This window comes from Phodopus roborovskii, unplaced genomic scaffold, assembly GCF_943737965.1.
Source record: "Phodopus roborovskii unplaced genomic scaffold, PHOROB, whole genome shotgun sequence".
NCBI classification, from domain to species: domain Eukaryota; kingdom Metazoa; phylum Chordata; class Mammalia; order Rodentia; family Cricetidae; genus Phodopus; species Phodopus roborovskii.
The window spans coordinates 57,983,897-58,006,133 of NW_026126407.1; the positions used below are offsets into that span (position 1 = coordinate 57,983,897).

The 22,237-nt window shown below is 44.3% G+C and overlaps 1 protein-coding gene across 2 annotated transcripts in view; it reads left to right on the forward strand.

The window, feature by feature from the left end:
* Snx29 (sorting nexin 29) overlaps positions 1-22,237 on the forward strand; it is a 392,572-nt gene that overhangs the window by 267,167 nt on the left and 103,168 nt on the right. For both annotated transcript variants that reach the window (XM_051181423.1, XM_051181424.1), the window contains one exon: positions 4,550-4,666. In XM_051181423.1, the coding sequence (XP_051037380.1) occupies positions 4,550-4,666 (117 nt within the window). The remainder of the gene's footprint in view (positions 1-4,549; positions 4,667-22,237) is intronic.

The following is a 22,237-nucleotide window of genomic DNA, read 5'->3' on the forward strand; positions in this document are numbered from 1 at the left end:
AGGTCTGGCAATGGGTGGAGGAGAAGAGCAGATCTAAGAAAGATTGAGGGCATTGGCCCTATAGAACCAGGGTGCTGCTGGCTAACACTGCTGGACATCTGTCTGATGATAGCAAAAGCAACAGCCTGCAGTTAGGAAGTAACCTCTACCCCACTCCTTACCCCCACCCCAGTGTAGTTTTCTGGAACATTAACTGATTAACACCTTTTGGGCCTTTTCAAGTTTGTGTTGTTATTTCCTCTGTTTTACAGATGAGAAACTGAATCCCAATGAGGAGAAAGTAAGCTGCCCAAGGTCACAGCTAGGGAGGGGCCAGGTGGCTCTATATTGGAGCTATAGAATTGGAATCTGCTGTGCTGTAGGCTGTCCAGCAATCTGGAAAGATGGTTCTGTGTCTACTGTAGACCCATGTGGTTGCACAGAGCCTCTTGAGTTCTCTTGAGGCAATGGCCCTGAGCTCAGCACAGGGCTGTAGCTCCTGCCTGTTTTTGGTGTCAGCATTAACTGCTGTTTTAGTATTGTTTCTGGATCCTTGGACTTTGCTCACTGGCAGGAACTGATGTCCTTTGGGCTGATGAGAGGCTGCTTGTCACCTTTTCTTAAGACTGGCTTGCAGATTCCCTGTATGGCTGCATCATGAAGCATGAGGGTCAACACTGGGGACCTGTTGGCAACAGTTCAGACAGGGTAGTGACAGTTATGAAACCTGTTTCTCGGAGGCCTCTGTCAGGTAAACTGTATAGCTCATGCTAGGTCCCCCCATTTCAATTGGGATTTCAGGAGTCATAAATCTACATTTCTCAGAATAGAACCTACCAGGTAACTATGATTAGCTGGGTCATGGGCTACTAGTGTTTACCATGCAAGAAAAACTCACCTTCCTTAACCACAAAAGGGGTTAGCTTCTATTACACTTCAAATATTTGAGCACAAATCGCTGCTAAGGCCACTAAGATGTGGGTTCAAGTCTCTGTTCTACGTCACCTGACCCTGACACAGGCCTATCACCATGCAAAGGCCTAGCTATAAGGAATGGCTACCCACCTTGTAGGAAAGGGCACTGGATTCCTAAAGCCTCTAAGAGGCTGTGCATATGAATATCCTAGGGCAGCTGGCACTGGCGGAGTTTTTAACTAGGTAGGTGCTATGCATTCTTCATGGAGAACTCAAGAATTTTCCCAACAGTTACTGCAGACAAGCCCACAGGGAACAGGCATCAGTTGCTACCTAAATTTTAGGTTTGTCTTGTTCTTAACCAAGAAGCCTCATTTGAGGTCTGAAGGAGGAGGGCAAGGCGTGATTTATATTTTGAAAGGAGATTCCAGAGGCCTTTTTTTTTTTTTTTTTTTTTTTTTCATTTATAATCCTTTGAGATTTGGTAGGTAATCATGGTAACTCTGGGATCCTCACAGATTTAATAGCTCCCTCATAGCCCCATTGTATTTGAAGACCTGTCCTCCATGCTCAGTTTGAGGGAAAAACTCAGCTTGCTGAAGCTCTGAAAGCAACATCTTCCAGGAAGCTCTTGTCTTGATTCTGGCCAAACATCAAAGGAGACAATTATGTGTCTCTTCTCCCATCCTACCTCAGCACTGACCATCATGCCAGTAGGTGGTTAACAATATGTCAGTCTTGCTTTGAGGAATAGTGAGCCTCCAAAGTGCTGTTCCAGTTCCTTCTGTGTGTGGCATTTTCTCATCTGACTTCTCCAGGCCTTCTTCTCTGACCCCTCCTCCATGTCTCTTGACCGACAGGATCAAGAGGATCTTAATTACTGGGCATTTACCCTGCCTCAAACATACTCATTCTGTGACCTGGCATTGCCTCACATCTGTACTGTGGCCCAGCTAGGTGACAGTCTGCATCTCTTTTATTTTGTGAGGACTAGCCTCAGGTGCATAGGCCTTTCTCTGTCTCTATAGGATGATTTCCTACAGCCCAGCATGGCCACGGGCAGAGAACACTGTCAGACTCAGTGTGTTACCTAGGACCAAGAGTGAGAGATGTAGTGAGGGAGTGTGTGGATTTTATCCTGAGGCTGGACATTGAGGGTATCAAGCAGCAGGTGAGAATATGTGATGTGACTATGAGAAGGGCACCTTGTCAGATTGAGGGTGTAGGTTGGAGGGCATCTGTTTTCTTAACCCCACCCAGTCTTGTAGTTCCATTGGTCTGCAGTAAATAAGGTGCTGTCCCCCAGCCACAATTCCAGAGGGTGACTTCATGGCCTGTTTTTAATGTTGTGAGCACCAGAGCCTCATGGTGAAATTATTCCAGTCAAGTGTTGTCTTTGTGGTTCCTCTGGTAAGCTTTGTCAGATACAGTCAATCACAGTTGTGACTGCAAAAGGGATCCAGGGTTTTGACAGTTCTGTGAACACCCTGGAGCCTGGGTGGTTTGATGCTATAAGCATTTTTTATAGAAAATTGTTGTGGCACTCTGACTCTTACAGCTAAACACAACAAAACCCACAGAACTCTGCTGCGCACTAGGAAATGACAGTAGCACCTGTTTGAAGCCTGCATTCTGTGGGAGCAAATTAGCAGCTGAGCATCAGCTGTGAACTTCCTGCTTGTCTTGAGGATAGTTTGGGAGGTCACATGACTTCCATGTGGAGGATCTCCAGGTGTTATTAGTGATGCTGTATGTGTTTGTTGAATTTGAGATCAACATAAGTTTTTGTGAAAAATAAGTTAAGTGGGGAGAATTCATCTTTGGCTCTTGCAAACAAAGAGATGGTGAAAGACTCAGTGATGTACCCAGCCTTACTCCTTAACAAATTCGTTTTTAAGGCACCTTTGGTGCCATTTGTATGCACTGCTTCATATCCTTGGTGAGGTTGGCACGTTGGGGACATAGGACACCATAAAAAAGGGATCCACGGAGCAAGCAGATGGAAGCATCAGCTGAACAGAGTGTGTTCTATGTTCAGTGTACAGAATTGTCAGAGTCAATAGATACACATACATACATACATACATACATACATACATACATACATACATACATACTGAAAATTAAGTCCATCATGGATCACTCAGGAAGAAGAAATACAGGCATGGTCTTATGTTTCTTGGCATTTCAAATCCTTAAAGAGCCTAGTTAAAGAATGCTGAGTGGAAGATGCTCATTACTAAGAAGCTTATGTAAGGAAAGCAGAAAGAATAGGAAGAAACCCTCCTTGGATTTCAATATCCTGTATTTCCTTCTGTATATTTTGCTTGTAATGAAGAGGGGGCTCCTTTTTGCTTCTTGAGTTGAGATTCAGGTCACTGGCTTCCCACCCCCAACAGAAGCTTCTGTCATTGTCCCACCCTCTGGTGGCATTCTAGAAGTATCTTTTATGTGTCATGTTAAATACTTGGAACAAATAGCCTGGTGTTATTGTATGTATCCCAGCATGTAGTAAATGCTGTGTGAGTTCAGGCTGTGGGAGGATTCTGTTAGGAGGCAGTGGCCAAACTGAGTGAGGCTTCAGGTTTTCCTGCAGGGTTCAGGGACAGCATTTTGACCAGCTGCATGAGGGGGCTAGTGTAGTTGCAGAATCCTAGTGCCTAGCCAGGGCTCTGATATTCCCTTCATCACCTTCACACAAAGAGGGAAGTCTGGGGATTGTGTCACTGTTTACTAATGTCAAAATCTATTCACAATGATTACAAGACAGAATGAGGAATCTGAGTCATGTCACCACCTGCTCCGCCATTCCCGCTGAGGGACTAGCTCTCTGCTGCTGGTGCCATAACCTTCTTCCCAAAGAGTGATGGGGAAGTTCCAAGCTATGGCTCTGCCACCAACTACACTGTCCAAGAGAGCTTGTGACTCTTCCCCCTGGGTCATGTATCTCCAGAAGAGACCATGCCCATTGGGCAAAACTGCCTCATACAATTGGCGTTCAGACCAAATTCCCATAACATTCATAGTCTAGACCAAGTCCTTGAAGCTCCTGAGTTCTGAGTTTGCTTTCTGTAAGGTGGGATCAATCAATATACATACCTCTCAGAGCTTTTGTCCTGAAGCTCACAGAAAGCAGGGGAAAGATTTATTCTGATGTAGGGTCAACAGTGACGGAAGCAGTGGTGCTGCTGAGGTCTGTGTCACTGTGGTTAGGAGAGCTTGTCCTCTTCTCACCTGAAATCAAGACTCGCTGAGTAAAATAGCATTGATTCCCAATGCACCACTAGCTGGGGCATCATCATAATTATTAGTTAATTTATTTTTGTACTGCTAAGTATTGAACCTAGGGTTTCATGGATGATAGGCAATTTCTTTTCTTTTTTTTAATTGGAACTTTTCTTAGCAGACTACAAAACAAACCAACTCTTGTTAAAAAAGTGTTAAGGTTTGGAAATGGTTCAACACTGTCATCTTCTGACCATAGACTGTCAAGACTCACCTAGCTCATGAAGGGTTGAATGCTGCTGGGTACTCCATGCTGGTGTCCAGCTGGTGTCCAGCTGGTGTCTTGCTACAACCTGGCAGGAAGGAGGCTGAAGAAAAGCTGTGCTCAGCATGGACAAGAGTCTGATAGTGCCCTGCTTGTCTGTTTCAGGTGGCTGAGATGCATGGAGAGCTGATTGAGTTCAACGAGCGTCTACACCGAGCTCTGGTAGCCAAGGAAGCCCTGGTGTCTCAGATGAGGCAGGAGCTGATCGACCTCCGAGGCCCTGTAAGAGCTCCCCACCAGCAAGCAGGGCCTAGCCTTGCCATCTGCCTCTGCCCACCCTCAATATGGGTATCAGGCCTCTGTTACCCACAGTCTCACTGCGGGGTCAATCCAGTCAGGTGGCAGGATCAGTTTTATGTCTTGTACCCATGTGGTCTGCTGGTATGGATCTTTTCATTGCCTCTTTTTTGCTTGTTTTTGTTCAGTAGTTTGGTTTTAGGGGTGTCCCATATGGCTGAATTATAGGGCTTTTCACCCACTCTGTTGACATTTTTGGTCACGTAATTGTTGTTGGGCCGACTAGCTTTTCATTCTATAGAGGGTAGTAATTTCGTTTCCCCCAGTCACCCCTGGTTGAGAACTGCTGATTTAGTTGGGTCATTTCCTTGGCTCAGTCATTCAGTATCTTATTAAACACCTGTGATCAATTGTATCCTTCAAACATTTACTTTGTTTCTGCATCATGCCACTGAGAGCTATGATGCAGTAGGAATTTGGATGCTGGTCCATCCACACATGCACATCAAAACTTCATCTTCACTTTAAAGATGAGCAGGTAAATAATATGCACTCTCAAGTAACTGTTGCCAGGTTCAGGTTTCACCAGCCATAGCCAGGTCTCTTTCAACTTACCATTTCCTGTTTCTTCCTTCTGTGTATGGGAGTCAAATATTAAATAGTATTTAATATCTGGACATTACTGTATCTATCCAAAAGTCAAAAAGTAAATGCTATGCCCTTCTTATATCCACTAAATCCTTTACTGCAGCAAATATCAGGATTCAAATGTCTAAATATCTCAATTTTAAATAGGCTCTTTAAAAATCTGTGATAAATCTGAGGCCCAGACATTGTAATCCATTGACTGTCACTTAGATTTCTGTCTCATAGTTTAAAAATGATGGTAAGATAGATATACCTCAATTATTCCAACCATTTTAGGAAGACGTTTCAGTAGTGCACCTTCATGTGCTGTGCAGCCATCCTGGTGATTTGTCTCTGGAGCCTGGCCATCTTATCCATCTGAAATAAATCATTAACCCTTTCTTCTTTTGTCAGTCTTCACCATCCACTATGCTTTCTTTGAAGGTTTGATTTTTCTCTTACTTTCTCTTCTGTTGAGTCCTCCCTCATCTTTCTTTTCCCTGCAGTTAGTTTATGAACAATACTAGGTATCTTTGGGTAGAGCTGTTTGTCATGCTCCACCTGCTTTCATTTTCCTTAAGCCTGCTTTTGGGTCAAGATCATTTCACTGATAGCATAGCTCTGGTTGGACTGTTTCCTGTCAGCAGTCCCACAAACTCTTTTCTCTTTCGGTGATGAGAGTGGCCATATGTTGTTATCTCCTAGGTGGGTTACCATGTGTCTCCATCAGGTCAGTGGCTCTTTCCCTTGATGCCTTTGTAGCCCCATGACTAAAGGTGAGTCTAGATATCAGATGCTAAGCTCTGTCTCCTATAAATACTCCTGTTTCTGTGTCTAGCTCTGAGTATTCCAGACTTGCAGGGCTTGCTGGAGAGGGGACCTGGACAGACAGGAAGTGAGCAGTGGCCCATTTTAGCATAGGCTCAATTTGAACCTTGGTAGTGTCATCGTAAATGTTGAAATAATAGTAGGTGCTCACTGTTGCTGTCGATGATTTTTTAAAGAGAGCAGCTTCAGTGCCTCATTCTCACTGTGGAGGGGGAAGCCCTTTTTTCATTGTGAAGCCTCCTGTACAGATTGTGAATAGCTAATCTGAGCAGCGGCAGTAATGGAGTGGTGGTCACTGACCATGTGTGGTGTGCACCTGACCTGACTATCACCAGTTGTGACCCTCATACAGCAGAAGTGAAGTGGCTTACCCATTGTTCCTCAGTGAGAAGTGGCAGGGCTGAGTCTGCTTTTAGAGACTGGGTTTTATTTGTCAGTTAAAAATGACAACCTTTTTTGACTCTTAAAAAAAATGCTATTTTATGATGTGGGTTACTTTTCTCCTCACTTTGTTAAAATGCCTGACTGGGCTAGGGAGGTTGCTCAATGGTTATGAGCACTGGTTGTTCTTCCAGAGAACCCAGATTTTGTTCCCAACACCCACATGGTAATTTACAAACCTCTTTTGCTCCAGTTCCAGGAAGTCTGATGCCTTTTGACCTTTGAGGACACCAGACATGCACATGGTGTACTTAACATGCATCTATGCAAAACATTCATGTAAATTAAAATAAATAAATCTAAAATAAAACTTGGATGAAGCAAACAAAAGGAAGAAAGATCTATTGGTGCTCACCGATTCACGGGATATGGTTGATTATGGTAGTACAAGAGAGGTTGTGGCTCTGTAGCGTGAGTTTGAGATGGCTGGTTACATGGCATAGGTAATGAAGAAGGAGCAAGGCTAGGCTAGAAACATGAAGTGCCCACTCCCACCCAGTGACTCCTTTCTCCTGTGAGGCTCTTTCACAGTCAAACTATAACATTTACAATCTCAGGCTGTTAGAGGATTAGGAGATGGCTCAGTCAGTAAAGTGCTTGATATGCACACAGAGAACCTGAGTTCAGATCTTTATAACCACATAAAAAGCTGACGCAGAAGCTTGTGCCTTGGAATCTAGCTCTGGGGACACAGAGACAGGTGGGTTCCTACAGGTCACTACCCAGTCAATAAGTTCCAGGTTTAAATACACTACCCAGTCAATAAGTTCCAGGTTTAAATAAATGCAAATGGAGGAAAATCCATGACATTGACTTCTTATCTCCATACTCATGCATACATGAACATGCATTGCATGTGCGTGCACACGTGTGCACACACACACACACAGAGAAAGAGAGAGAGAGGAGAGAGAAAGAGCGCAGTGGTAGTTTTACAGGAATTCAGATGGGTAGTAAGAAGAAGTAGAGAAAAGATGGTCTCAAGACCTTCCCCTCTCCCAGCACCCTCATTTTCTGACCCATGAGCAGGAGAAGGAGAATTTGCCAGCTGATTTACCTTTCCAAGTCCCCTGCTTGCTCATTTCAGCACCTGGTCATCTGCTGCACTGCTTTATGTATTCCTTCTCCTTGTGTAACAAAGCACCTTAGAGATGTTTTCATTTAGCTTTATGCATTGATCTATTTAAGAACAGATTTACACTCCCTAGGGCAGGGTGGTCCCATGGTCTAGCTGACCAGAGTCAGGCTGAAGGGTTTTGAAGTTTCTCCTTTTTGCTTTTACCGCAGTGGTAGAAGGGCATCCTTTTGGAATCCTTTATCCAGATGAAAAAGGCCGTTTGGCAGCTGGTCACTTAGGCAGGCCCAGAGCTCTTGTCATGCAGGCTTGTGGGGTGCTGAGAAGGCCTTCCTCTATCTGCTGCAGGATGGTTCTGGAAAACCCTAGAAACTAGTTCAGGATACAGTAGGCTCCTGTGTGCCCTAGAAAAGCCATCCTCCTTTACAGATGTATCACCTCCATACAAAGGGTTTGGGCTCACTGCATTTCTGTCATGCTTCTCGAAGGCCCTCCTCACACCTGAGCCCTTGCTTCTACTGTCACTTCTGACTAGAAAGAAGGCCACTTAGGCCTCGGACTCCATTAAGTGTGTTTCTGTGTCTCTCTCTTTCAATCCTAACAGGATTCCCATAAATTCATCCTTGATTGGTCCCTCAAAGTAGGTGCTTTGTGAATGTGGTGAGCTTAATAAATGAATGCGTGAATGCCACTGTTGGGAAATGGCAGTGTCCAGATTCTTCCTGGGCACCCCTGCGACAGACCTGCCCATGTATCTGTCCCTGCTGCTGTGCTTTTCACTCAGACCTGAATGCTGTCATTACCTACAAGGTTAACAATGGCCAAAATGGTATTTAGGATCCTTATGTCTGGTGGGAGGAATTAGCTGTTAAACTGTGGCAGAGAAAAGTGTTGGTGTGGGCTCTTGACCTTGTCACTCTTGCCTTGGGACTGCCCTTGTCACCTCACCAGAGCACAAGGCGGTCCTAGAAGAAAAGAGGTGTTTCTGTCTCAGTGTAAATTCAGCCTCCAGGCCTTCAGACTGCTCATGCTTCAGGACTTGCTGTACTTGGAACCCATTTCCTCTGCTGCTAACTGGAAACATGGTACAGGCCCTCTTCCTAGATACCACACCTACCACATGGTAGGTGCTCAGGGCATGTCTAGGTCGGTCATCTTTGCTGCACCTTTACAAAACAGATGGCCACATAGAACAGGTGATAGTTAAGACAAAGACAAGATCTGGGGCACAGATTCCTCCCATTGGTGTCATTAACAGTATTATACATTTTAAAGCTAGGTTACTTATTTGAAGGGGAAGGGGTTTGGCATGTGTGGGTGAATTGTTTCCTTCATTTCTGTCTTAGGGATACTATTGCTGTGATGAAACACTATGACCAAAGCAACTTGGGGAGGAGAGGGTTTATTTGATTCACATATCTCAAGTCAAAGTCCATTAAAGAAAGCCAAGGCAAGAACCTGGTGGCAGAGTTGATGCAGAGGCCGTGAAGGAGTGCTGCTTACCAACTTGCTCCTCATGGCTTGCTTGGCCTGCTTTCTTATAGAATCTAGGACCACCATTCTAGGAGTGGCCCCACACAGTGAACGGGTCCATTCACTGTCAATCACTAATTATGAAAATGCTATACAGCCTGATCTTATAGAGGCATTTTCTTTCTTTCTTTTTTAATTTTTTTTTATTTAATTCATCATTCTACATGTCGATCCCAGTTCCCCCTCCCTCCCTCCCTCCGCCCTCCCTCCCTCCCTCTCTCCCTCACTTTTACCCTCTCTGCCCTCTCACATGCACTCTAACCACCCTCTCCTCCCATCCCCCCCACCCCAATGCCATATGTAGGGGAATGCCATCCAGTTGGGACCATGCAGATCTGACAGGACATGTGAAGCAGGGACTAGGGCTTCTCCTCTGTCCCCAGGCCAAGGCAGTTATCCCTCCATGGGGGGATGTGTTCACAAGGTCCCCCTGTGCACCAGGGATACATCCTGGCTCCGCTGTCTGAGGTCCCTTAGACTGCTCAGTCCCTCTGGCCGAGACCCACATTCAGGGGGGCCTGAGTCAGTCCCAGGCTGGCTTCCCAGCTATCAGTCTGGGGGTCCATCAGCTCCTCCCTTTTCAGGTAAGCTGTTTGTATGTGTTTCTGCAGCTTGGTCTTGTCCTCTCCATCTGCATCTGGGTTCTAGTTCAACTTAGTGTTTATGTATGGGTGTTTGCTCCTGTTTCTAAAAGGTATTAGATGAGGGCTCCATGGACAAGCCAGTTGCTGATCTCACCATCTGGGAAGGGCATTTATGGTAGCCTTTCCACGGACATAGAGGCATTTTCTTAATTTGGGATTCCCTCTTCTCAGATGACTATAGCATGTGTCAAGTTGATGTAGACTAGCTGGCACTAGCCCCCTACCCCTTTAGAAAGGGGGGGGGAGAGTATTTAGGACTCTCTTCTCATTATTTTCCCTGCAATATAAGATGTGAATGTATAGTGAAGATTTCCCTTTTACCTTTGCATGACTTGATTACATCCTGGGAGAACAGCTCCTAGTTTGAGTAATAAATTGAGACAAATACAACTTTCTTTTCTTTTTTCCTTTAAAAAAAATTAAATTTGAAGCAAGTTTGTTTTACATGTCAGTGCCAGTTCCCTCTCCCTCCCCTCCTCCCCTGCCCCCCAAGCCCCTTATTTCATTCCCTTTCTGCTCCCCAGGGAGGGGTGAGACCATCCATGGGGGAATCTTCAAAGTCTGTCATATCATTTGGAGCAAGGGGCCCTCCTCTGTGTGTCTAGATTGAGGGAGTATGCCTCTTATGCGGAATGGGCTCCCAAAGTCCATTCTTATACTAGGGATAAATACTTATGATCCACTACCAGAGGCACCATAGACTTCCCAGTTCTCCTAACTAACACCTATGTTCAGGGGGTCTGGCTTGGTCCTATGCTGGTTTCCCAGCTATCAGACTAGGGTTCATGAGCTTCACTTTGTTTGGGTTAGCTGTTTCTGTGGGTTTCTCCAGCCTAGTCTGGATTCCTTTGCTCATCACTTCTCCCTCTCTGCAACTGGATTCAGGAGTTCAGCTCAGTGTTTAACTGTGGGTGTCTGCTTCTGCTTCCATCAGCAGAAGGATGAAGGCTCCTGTTTGTCTTTTTGTGACTGGGTTACCTCACTCAGGATGGTTTCTTTTAGTTCCATCCATTTGCCTGCAAATTTCAGGATTCCGTTGTTTTGTTTTGTTTTGTTTTGTTTTGTTTTGTTTTCCCTACTGAGTAGTACTCCATTGTGTAAATGTACCACATTTTCTCCATCCATTCTTCGTGAGGGGCATCTAGGTTGCTTCCAGGTTCTGGCTATTACAAATAATGCTTCTATGAACAAAGTTGAACAGATGCCCGTGTTGAATGAATGCTCATTTTTTGGGTATATGCTTAAGAGTGGAATTGCTGAATCTTGTGGTAGACTGATTCCCATTTTCCTGAGGAATTGCCATATTGATTTCCAAAGTGGCTATATAAGTTTGTGCTCCCACCAGCAGTGGAGGAGTGTGCCCCTTTCTCCATATCCTCTCCAGCATAAACTGTCTTTAGTGTTTTTGACTTTAGCCGTTCTGACAGGAATAAGATGGTATCTCAGAGTTGTTTTGATTTGCATTTCCCTGATGGCTAAGGATGTTGAACACTTTATTAAGGGTCTTTCAGCCATGTTAGATTCCTCTATTGAGAATTCTCTATTTAGTTCTGTACTCCACTCTTTAATTGGATCATTTTGTGTTTTGGTAACTAGCTTCGTGAGTGGGGTCTTTGTATATTTTGGAAATCAGCCCTCTGTCAGATGTGGGGTTGGTGAAGATCTTTTCCCAGTCTGTGGGCTGCCATTTTGTCTTGTTGACTGTGTCCTTTGCCTTACAGAAGCTTCTCAGTTTCAGGAGTCCCATTTATTAATTGTCGATCTCATTGTCTGTGCCACTGGAGTGTTCAAGGGCACCTCCCACTTACTCTTCTAAGAGGTTCAGTGTATCTGGATTTATGTTGAGGTCTTTAAACTAAATGAAGAAAAACTCAGTGTGATTCCTCTAAAATCAGGAACAAGACAAGGCTGCCCACTCTCTCCAACTCTTCAATATTATACTTGAAGTTCTAGCTAGAGCAATAAGACAGCAAATGGAGATCAAGGGGATACAAATTGTAAAGGAAGAAGTCAAACTCTTACTATTTGTAGATGATATAATAGTTTACATAAGTGACCCAAAAAACTATACCAGGGAACTCCTACAGCTGATAAATACCTTCAGCAAACTAGCAGGATACAAGATTGACTTAAATAACCAGTAGCCCTACTATATACAGAGAATAAAGGGCTGAGAAAGAAATCAGAGAAACATCGCCCTTTACAATAGCCACACACAACATAAAGTATCTTGGGGTAATGCTAACCAAACAAGTGAAAGACAAATATAATAAGAACTTTGAATCTTTAAACAAAGAAATTAAAGAAGATACCAGAAAATGGAAAGATCTCCCATGAAAGATCCCAAGAAAGATCTTGGATAGGTAGGATAAACATAGCAAAAATGGCAATCTTTCCAAAAGCAATCTACAGATTCAATGCAATCCCCATGAAAATCCCAGCACAATTCTTCACTGACCTTAAATGTACAATCCTCAACTTTATATGGGGGGAGGGGGAAGACCCAGGATAGCCAAAACAACCCTATGCAATAAAGGAACTTCTGGAGGCATCACCATCCCTGACTTAAAGCTCTATTATAGAGCTAAAGTCCTGAAAAGAACTTGGTGTTGGCACAAAAATAGAAAGGTAAACCAATGGAATCTAATTGAAAACCCTGATATTAACCCACACTCCTACAAACAACTGATTTTTGACAAAGAAGCTAAAATTATACAATGGCAAAAAGAAAGCATCTTCAATAAATGGTGCTGGCGTAACTGGATGCTGGTGTATGGACTGCAGATAAATCCGTATCTATCGCCATACAAAACTTAAGTCCCAATACAATTTTCTAAGATGCCAAGATGTGGAGATGCATTAAAGTCACAGTGAGAGGACTCCTTAAATACTGGTTTGTGCCCATATAAACTAATGACAAGGACCCTCTGTGGTATGTTTAATAGGGAAGGGTTTTTGTTGTAGATATGAGAGAGAAGACAGCCAGAGGCATCTAGAAAATGTAGTAGACCAAACATGGCAAGCGGACTGGACCTGGCCAGGAAAGAAGCAGAAATAGGATGCAGGGAGGAGGGCTGTCTGCCTAAGTGATTCTAGCTGGTGTCAGGTTGACAGTTAAGATGAACCAACATACTGTCTTTCACCCATGGCCATCTTATCTATAGCCAGAACAAATATGATTTAGCTGTGAGGTAAGCGTGCTGTGGAGGAAGGGAACCTAGGTTATAGGTTGTTCTGTTGACTTTTTTTATGTTATGGTGACAGTTTCTTATTCAAGTCTGTTTCCAGGAATGTTGTAGCTTAACAATACCCCACTTTTGAAAGGGCAAATCTCTGGAGTTTTGTTGAATCTAAGATCCCACTTGTTCACCACAGGCTGTTCAGAGTTCCTTATCCCTATATCCATTCCTTAGACTTCAGATCTTTTCTTTAGAGGTTTTAGAGGTCAGCTTCAGTTCTCCCTCATATGTGCCTGCTAAACACACTCATTTGTGAGCAGCAATAAGATGATAGTGTCAGATAGTGGATGGGAAGGTGTGGGTGTCTCTGTAGAGCTTCTCCTCCCTCATCAGGGCATCAGGTACAAGACCATGACCATTTGACCCCAGGCATCATGTGGTCCCACCCTCCCTCCGTCAGTCTACTTGCTTCTCAGCCCATGCTGCTCTGTGATGAGGCTTTAAAAGTCCCACTGTCTGCTGCCCTTCCTTCCTCTGTTGTACAGTCAAAAATTTTGCTGTTCTTATTATGGTTGCTTATTTTTACTATTTATTTATTTATTTATTTATTTATTTATTTATTTATTTATTTTTGTCATACTGATTGCTTTGTCTTGGAGTTGGAAAGGACCCTTTGGAAACATTGACCTGGAGAAGACAGACTGTATGTGTGGACTGTGTGATGGGACAAATGTGGGCATTAGACAAAAGGTGGCGCAGGACCTCCCAGAAGTGCTCCGCACAGGCCTGGCCACACACCATTCCCAGAAGTTCCTTCTCCAGGGACAGAGCTTCTAGGAAGGGACTCCCAACTGTTTTCTTAGAAAGACAGTGGGAAAGCTCTGACAGTTTCTCATGGTGCCTGTTCCTGATATATCCTCTACCAGACTCGCCAGGGACCACTGTGCCTCAGGAGCATGGCCTGGCCACAAGGTGTGACCCCAGGTCACTAGGGTAAGACAGGATGGGCATTCATCCCCTGGTCCTGGTGTCTTTGTCTAAACACTGATCACCTAGGCCCTTGGGCCCTTTTGACCTGGCCAGGCAAGTTCACTGAGTTCATTCTGCTTCAACCCCCACCCCCATCCTCTCTCACTTCTGCTCCTCACCCCTCCCTGCTTCTAGGCTTGTGTGCTTCTCATTCCTCCTTTCTCTACCCACACCTCTTTCCTCCCCTCCCCCACGTCTGTCCCTCTCATTTCTTTGTTGCCATCTCTCTATGTCTCTGTCTCTTTCACTTTCTGTGTGTTGCTTTCCATGTGTTCACTTCTTCTTGGCTCTGAGTTCCCTGTGCCTCTCCCCTGTTCCATTCTTTTCCTCTTCCTCATTGTCTCTTGCTTAATGAACCTTTATAAGGCTCTGTGGCACAGTAGTAATTGCTACTTAACAGGAAATTTATACATTCTTCTTCTCATCTGTTATTTCTGGGTTGTGTGTGTGTGTTTGTATGTGTGTGTGTGTGTGTGTGTGTGTGCGTGCACGCGCACGCGTGCCCCTGCCCACGTGCACATGCACGCATGTGCATGCCCGTGCATGCTAGAGCATGCTCTCTGGAGTGCTTGAATGCTGGTGTGTGTGTCCCAGTAAAGAGGGTGTGTGTGGGGGGTCCCAGTGAAGAGGTTGTGTGTGTGTGTGGGGTCCCAGTAAAGAGGGTGTGTGTGGGGAGGTCCCAGTGAAGAAGATGTGTATGGGGGGGGGTCTCAGTAAAGAGGGTGTGTTTTTCTCTGCTTTTGTTAACCCCTCTGTGGACTCTGCCCTACCCATCCCTGTTAGCGATCCTGGTTCTTGACCTGTATATTTGTGGCCTTTGTGTTATCACTTCATGTCTATATCTCTTTTTTCCCCTCATGGACTGAAAGCTTTTGGGTGACAAGGACTGTGTCTTCAGGAGCCTCTTCTCAGCCTGAAGCATATGTCATGTAAACATGGTAGCTATGGTAACTCCGCTAACCAGGACCTTCATTGTCCAAAAACTGACCTCCCGTCCTGCCAGATGACAGTCTTTGATAATCCGTACTATAAGCAAGCAGCCCAGGGTTTGCACAGACATCTTCCTCTGCTGTTGAGATGTCCCAGCTGATGTAAGAGAAAGATGATTTAAACTGAGAGATGAGAGAGATGGTGGACTGATCCCACAGTTTGTAATCAGGGTCATGTTAAAAATGGGCCGGTATCTGCATCTTTTAAATCTTCAGAGAGACTACCCTCATGTTGGAGCAGTTGATGTTTAAGGATAAAAGCTTAATAAGAAATTTACTTTTCTGCTTGGTGGCAGTTGGCAAATCCCTAAACACCAAATTGTTTGTGGTCCCCTTGCAGCTCTGAATGGCACATACAGGTTACAAGAGGCTTTTGAATTCTATACTTGAATATGTTGTTTTAACTGTGTGCTGTCATGCATATTTTTCTGAAAAGTGCTATTAAGAGGTCATCTACATAGAAATGCAACACAAATACTAGTTTTTGACACATCATCTGGGAAAATGCTTGCAAGACCCTCTCTAAATTTCTTCATGCAAGGGATAAAAGCCTTTTCTTTGATACAGCTTTGTTTTTCTGTTAAGAGAAAGCTGCCTCAGTGGTGCTGTGACTTTGGAATACACACCGATGCACCCTGGACCAGGGGATCACCCAGGCTCACACCATGCACCCTGGACTGGGGGAGCATCCTGGCTCACACCTTCCTTTCCTGAAGTCCATGTTGAACTCTTGTTTCTGGTTTGTGTTCATCATCTACAGGAGCTAGTTGCTGCTGTGAGCTGTGGCAGTTGGCCTCCTAAAGCTTGTGGGGATAGAACCTATGAAAAGTATTTCCACTGTGGTCAGAGTCCTGTGTGTGCTGGCAGATGGTCACTTCAGTGCTAGCTTGCCTTGGCACAATCAGAAAACTCTGCAAAGGAACAGTATCACAGAGCTGTGTCAATTTCATGCTCTGTAATGACTTCAGCAGAGTGGAGGGAGGAAGCTTTTACCCGGGTTTGTGCTCCTATCAGTCACTGACGCTTCAAGTATAGAGTATAAGGCACATAGATTCAGGAGAAATATTCTGTGCCCTTGGGGGTGGTCAGAGTCCAGAATATGTATTGTCTGATGTGCATCTATCAGTTTTGTACATGGACACAGGCTAGACCAGAACAGATTGAGAACATTCCTGCCACTGATTCTGAGGAAACAAGGGACAGATTATTATCAGGCCTTTTGTGATCCTGTATTTTGAATCTGCTCCAACAAAGGTTCATATGTGCTTGGGTCAGTTTGCTGCTTAACACCTGCCTAGCAGCAAGAGGGACAGAGAACTGCAGCCAAAATGCTTTTGGGATTTACTGGTCCTGGGTTCTTCATTTGTTTAGCCTCAAGGCCTGCCTGAGGCCTGGAGGCCTCAATCCATGTTCCTGGGTTCCATATGACCCAGGTGCAGAAACATGATCATCCAGGAACACCAGCTCCTGTCATAGTCATGCCCCTGTCGGTGGTGGAAGCAAGATGTACTTATGTTCTGAAGTCCACTCTGACCTCACTGTCTTCTTTGGAAACTGCTCAGACTCCATCCCCACATCTGCCATAGGCAGCCATTGCTGTGATCACAATACTCCAGGGTGCTTTGCCCCTGACTAGTGTGTGCTGCTGGCATATAGGTTTCTCAGCATGGTGTTAGTGTAGAGATGAGGTCCCTAGACTGAGGTGACTCTACAGCACTCAGGTGGGACTGACCTGGGTTTACCTCTTTGCCCTTGACCATTGTTGTTCTGAAGTGTGTCATCTCCTAAGCTCATCTATCTGTCTGTCTGTCTGAATCATCTTTCTGGACAAGACATATTCATCTTCTCCCTGAATTTTCCCTGCATGGTTGTAGCTGTGTGCAACTTCCATAAGTACATTATATGTACCTTCCTATTCATTTCTTCCTCTGTTAGTCAAATTGTCTTGTGGTTAAATCACACCTTCCCCACCAGGATCTTGTGCAGCTTTTTTTAAATAAATAATTCTTCCTTAAATTTTTTTGAAAAATTAAAATTCCAGCTTTCCTCTTATTTCTTGTTAGTTTAGGATTGCTAGACTGAGAAGTGAGCAGTTTGGCCACCATCCTGTTACTCTTGGTTCATTCTGGGAGGCTTCCTGGCCTTCCCAGTATGAATATACATAATCTTCTGGTCAAATCTCAGCCACAATTCTGTTTTGTGTTACACAGAGTATGGTTTTCTGGCCTCCACCCTGCACAAACCAGGATGTGCCTATTTTGCTTCTGCCTCTTCTTTAGGAGACAAGAAAGCTAGGGAAGTACTTGGGAATAGATGCATCTTGCCAAAAGGACCCCTAGAGGACCTTTTTTCAGGAAGTGGTCATTATCTCCCTATTGTCTACTACCAGTGTTTGGGAACTGTAGCCATTGTCCTGTGAGGTCTGTAAACTGCTGTGTAGGTTTCTGGTGGAGATGATTTTGTTGTCCAGAGCTTGAATGGAACACTCTAAAACACTAAAAGCAAACAAACAAACAAATAAAATACTGTCAGTTGACAAACTCAGAAAGATCCCAGCTCCTCTTATTCTTATTTTTTTTCCTGAAAAATAAAATTAGTTTTCTATTGAGGACTATCACTGTTGTACCTACCTAGCATGAGTATGCATGCACAGTGTGGGTTACTACCTAGCCCTGTAAGAGCCAAGCTCGTAGACAGTGCTTCCTGCCCATGCCCTCATGGTGGAGGGGGGGGGCAGGTGTTTTCTTAGTGGTGTGTGTGTGTGTGTGTGTGTGTGTGTGAATGCATGTATGTGTGAGGAGGGGGGCAGAGAGAGAAAGGGAGAGGGAGAGAGAAAGGGAGAGAGGGAGACAGGGCAAAGGAAGGGAAACAATCTGGTACTAACCTGCGTTTATTTAGCTTGCCTTAAGCTCACTTTATAGCCCAGGCTAGCCTTGAATATTCGATTACCTTGTCTTAGCCTACTGAATAACTGGAGGTCTAGTCAGGAAACCTGTGTTAATGCCTTCGCCTTCTTCTTCTCCTCCTCCTCCTTTTTTTTTTTAACTTCAAACTATGTTGAAAAACATTTATGAATACTTAAAGATAGAAATTATAGTCATAAAGAGTGTGATAATGGTATTTACACTGTAATTTTTCTAGAGATTGATTAACTTTGAAATGTGAAAGAAAATTATTTGGAGTTGTAATGCATCATGTATACTTTTGTACAGAAAAACAGTTAGCTTCTATGGGAAATATTATCTTAGGTTTGTTTCAGAATTAATCTGTCAGCTGCTAGGGCAAGACTGATGCTCACCTCCTTTGGCCTTTTGCTGTTGCAGGATGTCCCAAGCCTTCCTTTACCACTTGCCCTGGTTGTTCTTGTTCCCAGAGATTTCACTCTCTACTCTCTTATGAAACAAGCATGTTTTTAAAACATTTCCAAATAGCACAATATAAAAAAAAAAAAAGACATTTTGAAAGAATTTCAATTGCACACATTTTATTCATAGGGCAAAACACAGGTCTCTGTTTCAGTGAACTTGCTGTGGAAACTTTGGAACACATCCTTCTGGATATCTTTTATGCATATACATTTCATAGACTTAAATGTGTATGCACATGAGATACGCTTGCCTGTTTTAACATCCGTGGGATAATTTATGCAACAGAGATTGTTCTGAGACTTTCCCATCTCCATTCATGAATATGTGCTTGCTTCTTCTCTGTGCTTCTGATTTATCCTGCAAGGCCTTAGCCCATCCTCCAAACGGACCTCAGTGCTGCCTTGTACTGCTGTTGTTCCTACATGCCTCCTTGTGACACTCGCTTGTCTCACCAACAAATCTTTGACTTTTCTGAAAGGAAACACAACCTCTAAAAGTGGGAATAGTGACCACACTCCTGTTTGCAATAAAGGGAGGCTTCTGATGCAGAGATTTATGCCCCACAGCCCATTCCAAATGCCTTAGTAGTCAGCGTATGGGGCACCTGTTTCATCTGGGCTTTCATGTCTCTAAGTGGAAGTCGCAATGTCTCTCTTACAGGCTTGCTAATGCCTGTGCTCATACCGCATTCTGTTCATGGCATTTACCATCACTCAACACAGAATTGTTTATTGTCTCTTCTCTACTTGGCTGAGCTCCCAGCACCTGGTATGAGCTATTAAATATTTATTGAACAAGTGACTGTTAGTTCCCACTTGTCACCAAGCATCCCAACTCTGGACACCCAGAGCGTGATCACTGAATTTGACTGGAACTTAGATTCCAGCTCCGCCCTGTGTACCAGTCTCAAGTTGACCATGTTGCTGCTGTCATTTATAACAACAACAACAACAACAAACAACAAACAAACAAAAAACCCAACTTGCTGTCAAATGTAAGAAGCCTTGCAGCAAATATCACCCACCCCTATGTCTTTGATACCTCAATTGAAACAGTTACCAGTTTGGATATGAAGTAATCCCTCAGCCACAGAGGAACTTGAATTCTTTTTTTTTTTTTTTTTTTTTTTTTTTTGTGGCTTTTAAAAAAGACAGGGCTGGGCAGAGATGCTAGTGGAGCAGGAATGGATAGAAAATGGAAACTTGTCTGCCCCTGATCTTGTCCATCAGAAGCACATAGCAAGGCTGTCCCTGAAAGCTATGGGTTAGATAGCATGATGGAAGATTCTGGGCCCTCAGACTCTGAGGGATGAGGGCTAGAATTTCTGTGCTCTAGGTTTGGATGGCATGGCTGGATATAGGGCCCATGCTTTACTTTCCTAAGGCTCAGTTTTCACATCTATAAATGGGGTCTAATTCCTTAGAGAAGGCTGTGTTGTGCTATAGTAACAAACATTCAATATGTCATGAGTGGGGATCTACTGTTTCTGTCTCTCTCATGTTGCATGTTCTTCATGGGTAGCAGGGTCTGTGCTCCATGGCTGCAGTAGAGAAAGAAACAACAAATAAGCCATGCAGTCTCTCAAAACTTCCACTCAGAAATGATAGATGGCATCTCTCTCTTATTTCATTAATAAAGCAAGTCTTCTGGCACATCTGACCAGAAGAGAAGGCAAAGTTACTAAGGAGTAGCCTGGGGGCTCTATAAGTGGTCCATGCCTCCTGAGAGGGGTGATGGTTGGAGAACCCAGCTAGATGGCATGTGAAGTGTGTTCCTGGGCACTGAGCCATGGTGCTGGAGGCAATGAAATGATGCATAGTGGGGAATTAAGCCTTATTTTGGGCATGGCTGACTAAATGTTTATTTTATGGTCTGTTTGTGTTGTACACATGGGCTGAATCTCTCAGTTGTCTGTGGAGTAGGTCCTGGGCCTGAAAGTGGAGTCAGAATCACTGCCAGTGTACTCTGTTCTGAAAGCGCTCACACATTCCCCTTGAAAGAAGGATCAAGCTGTTTCCTTGGGTTTCCATTTCCAGGCTTTGGCCTTGCTATGAAAACTTATGGGGTAAAGTAAAATGGAATGTAGAAGCTGGGAGGGATCTCTGAATTCATGGTGTCCATGTCCTGTAGGTTGTCCCCCAGTTAAAAAAAAATAAGACAAAGCAGCCTAGAGAGGTCTCAGAAAAGCTATCTATTTGTGCTTCAGATAAGTCCAAACTGGAATCCATGTCATGAGGTATCTTATTTGTATATCATTCTGTCTTCACTGTCTCCTGCCACATCTGTTGTGTCCTTTTGTGGAAGTAGTAGCTTTTGCAGGGATAGTGCAGTGCATCAAGAGAAAGAGTGACTCTTAGAGACGCTGTGACCACTGTGGCAGAGCTGGCTTAGTTCACTGTACCATCTAGAACTAACCTCTATGGCCAGAGCAGGCCATGCTGGTTGGCCTGTGTTATATGGTGTCCATCCATCCATGGGTTAAATCAGCAACTGGGATGATTTCCCAGAAAACAAGCAGCAGCAAGCCATGTCTGTCCCTTTCTTTTACACTTTCTTCTTCTCAGGAAATAAGAAGCTCCTAATAACAAATGACTGTGCTTGCTTTTGCTCAGCCTAGTAGACAAGAGTAGGGGCAGGTGGCTGTCTAGCAGAATAGTCTTGCTGCTTTGACTTGTCTGTAGAAACACCTTCTCTAACAATCACCAAGTTCAAAGTGGGAGTGTGTCATACCTGGGGAGGTGTAAGTAGCAAAGGACTGTTAAATATCACCATGCCTGACATCTTTAGCAGAACTCACTTGCTGTTTATTAACAAAAGAGGTTGAAAATTAGGTCAGTTTCTTCCTGGTAGGGGCATTATTTGTTACATTGTTTTATTGTTTTTGTACATAAGCCCAAATTGAGGTGTTATGAGTTTCCCATATAGATGTGTTCTTTTGGGGACCAACATTCAACCCCCTGTTAGTTGCTATTACAGAAAAAAGCCCATTTAGAATATATGATAAATATATACTCACAGCAAACCAACAGACTTTAAGTTAAAAGTCTCCTTGGCCACCACTCTTGATTCCATTCAGAATAACTGTCCTTTTGAGCTCTGTGTTTCTCTTCCTAGGTCTTTTTCTCAGGATAGAAGGGTACTTGTATCATGGAACATCATCCTGTTGGCAGACACGCCACTGGCAGACAGTGATGACAGTATCTTGGTGTCTACATGAGCATAAGATGTCTTCTTCCTCCTTTCCCTCCTGTCCCTCTTGTATTTTTCTTACAAGGCAGAGGCACTGGCAGATTAGCTCAGGTGTAGAAAAGATGGCTGCCTACCCCCTTTCTGCTCTCCACAGTGTGGGTAGAAGTCCTTCAGAGGTCTGCCACTGTGAGAGCAAGGGGTCCAGAACAAAACATCTTCCCTTGCCCTTCAGCCTATCCTGCAGCCACTGTGTGTCCCTCCAAGCTGCTGTGTGACATTATCCGTGTGTGTGTGTGTGTGTGTGTGTGTGTGTGTGTGTGTGTGTGTGTGGGCATACGTGCGCATGTGAGTGTGTGTGTGTGTGTATGGAGAGTGTGTGAGTTTGGGATAATGTGGTTGGCTCTCAGAAGGAGTGGGGGCTGCTGAAGCCAGACCTCTGGGTCTTCAGCTAGGTTTCCAACAATCCTTGATCCACAGGCTACTGTCCACCACTGAGCAGTAGCCACTGGAATGAAAAACCACTGCTGCTTGCTGAGACCAGCTCTGCCAGGCTGTGGGTAGGCAAGTCTCTTAATACCCCATACCAACCTTCCAAGGCAGCTACTGTCACTGTGTTTCCCTGCAGGAAAGTGGAGCTTAGAGAAAAGCCATGAC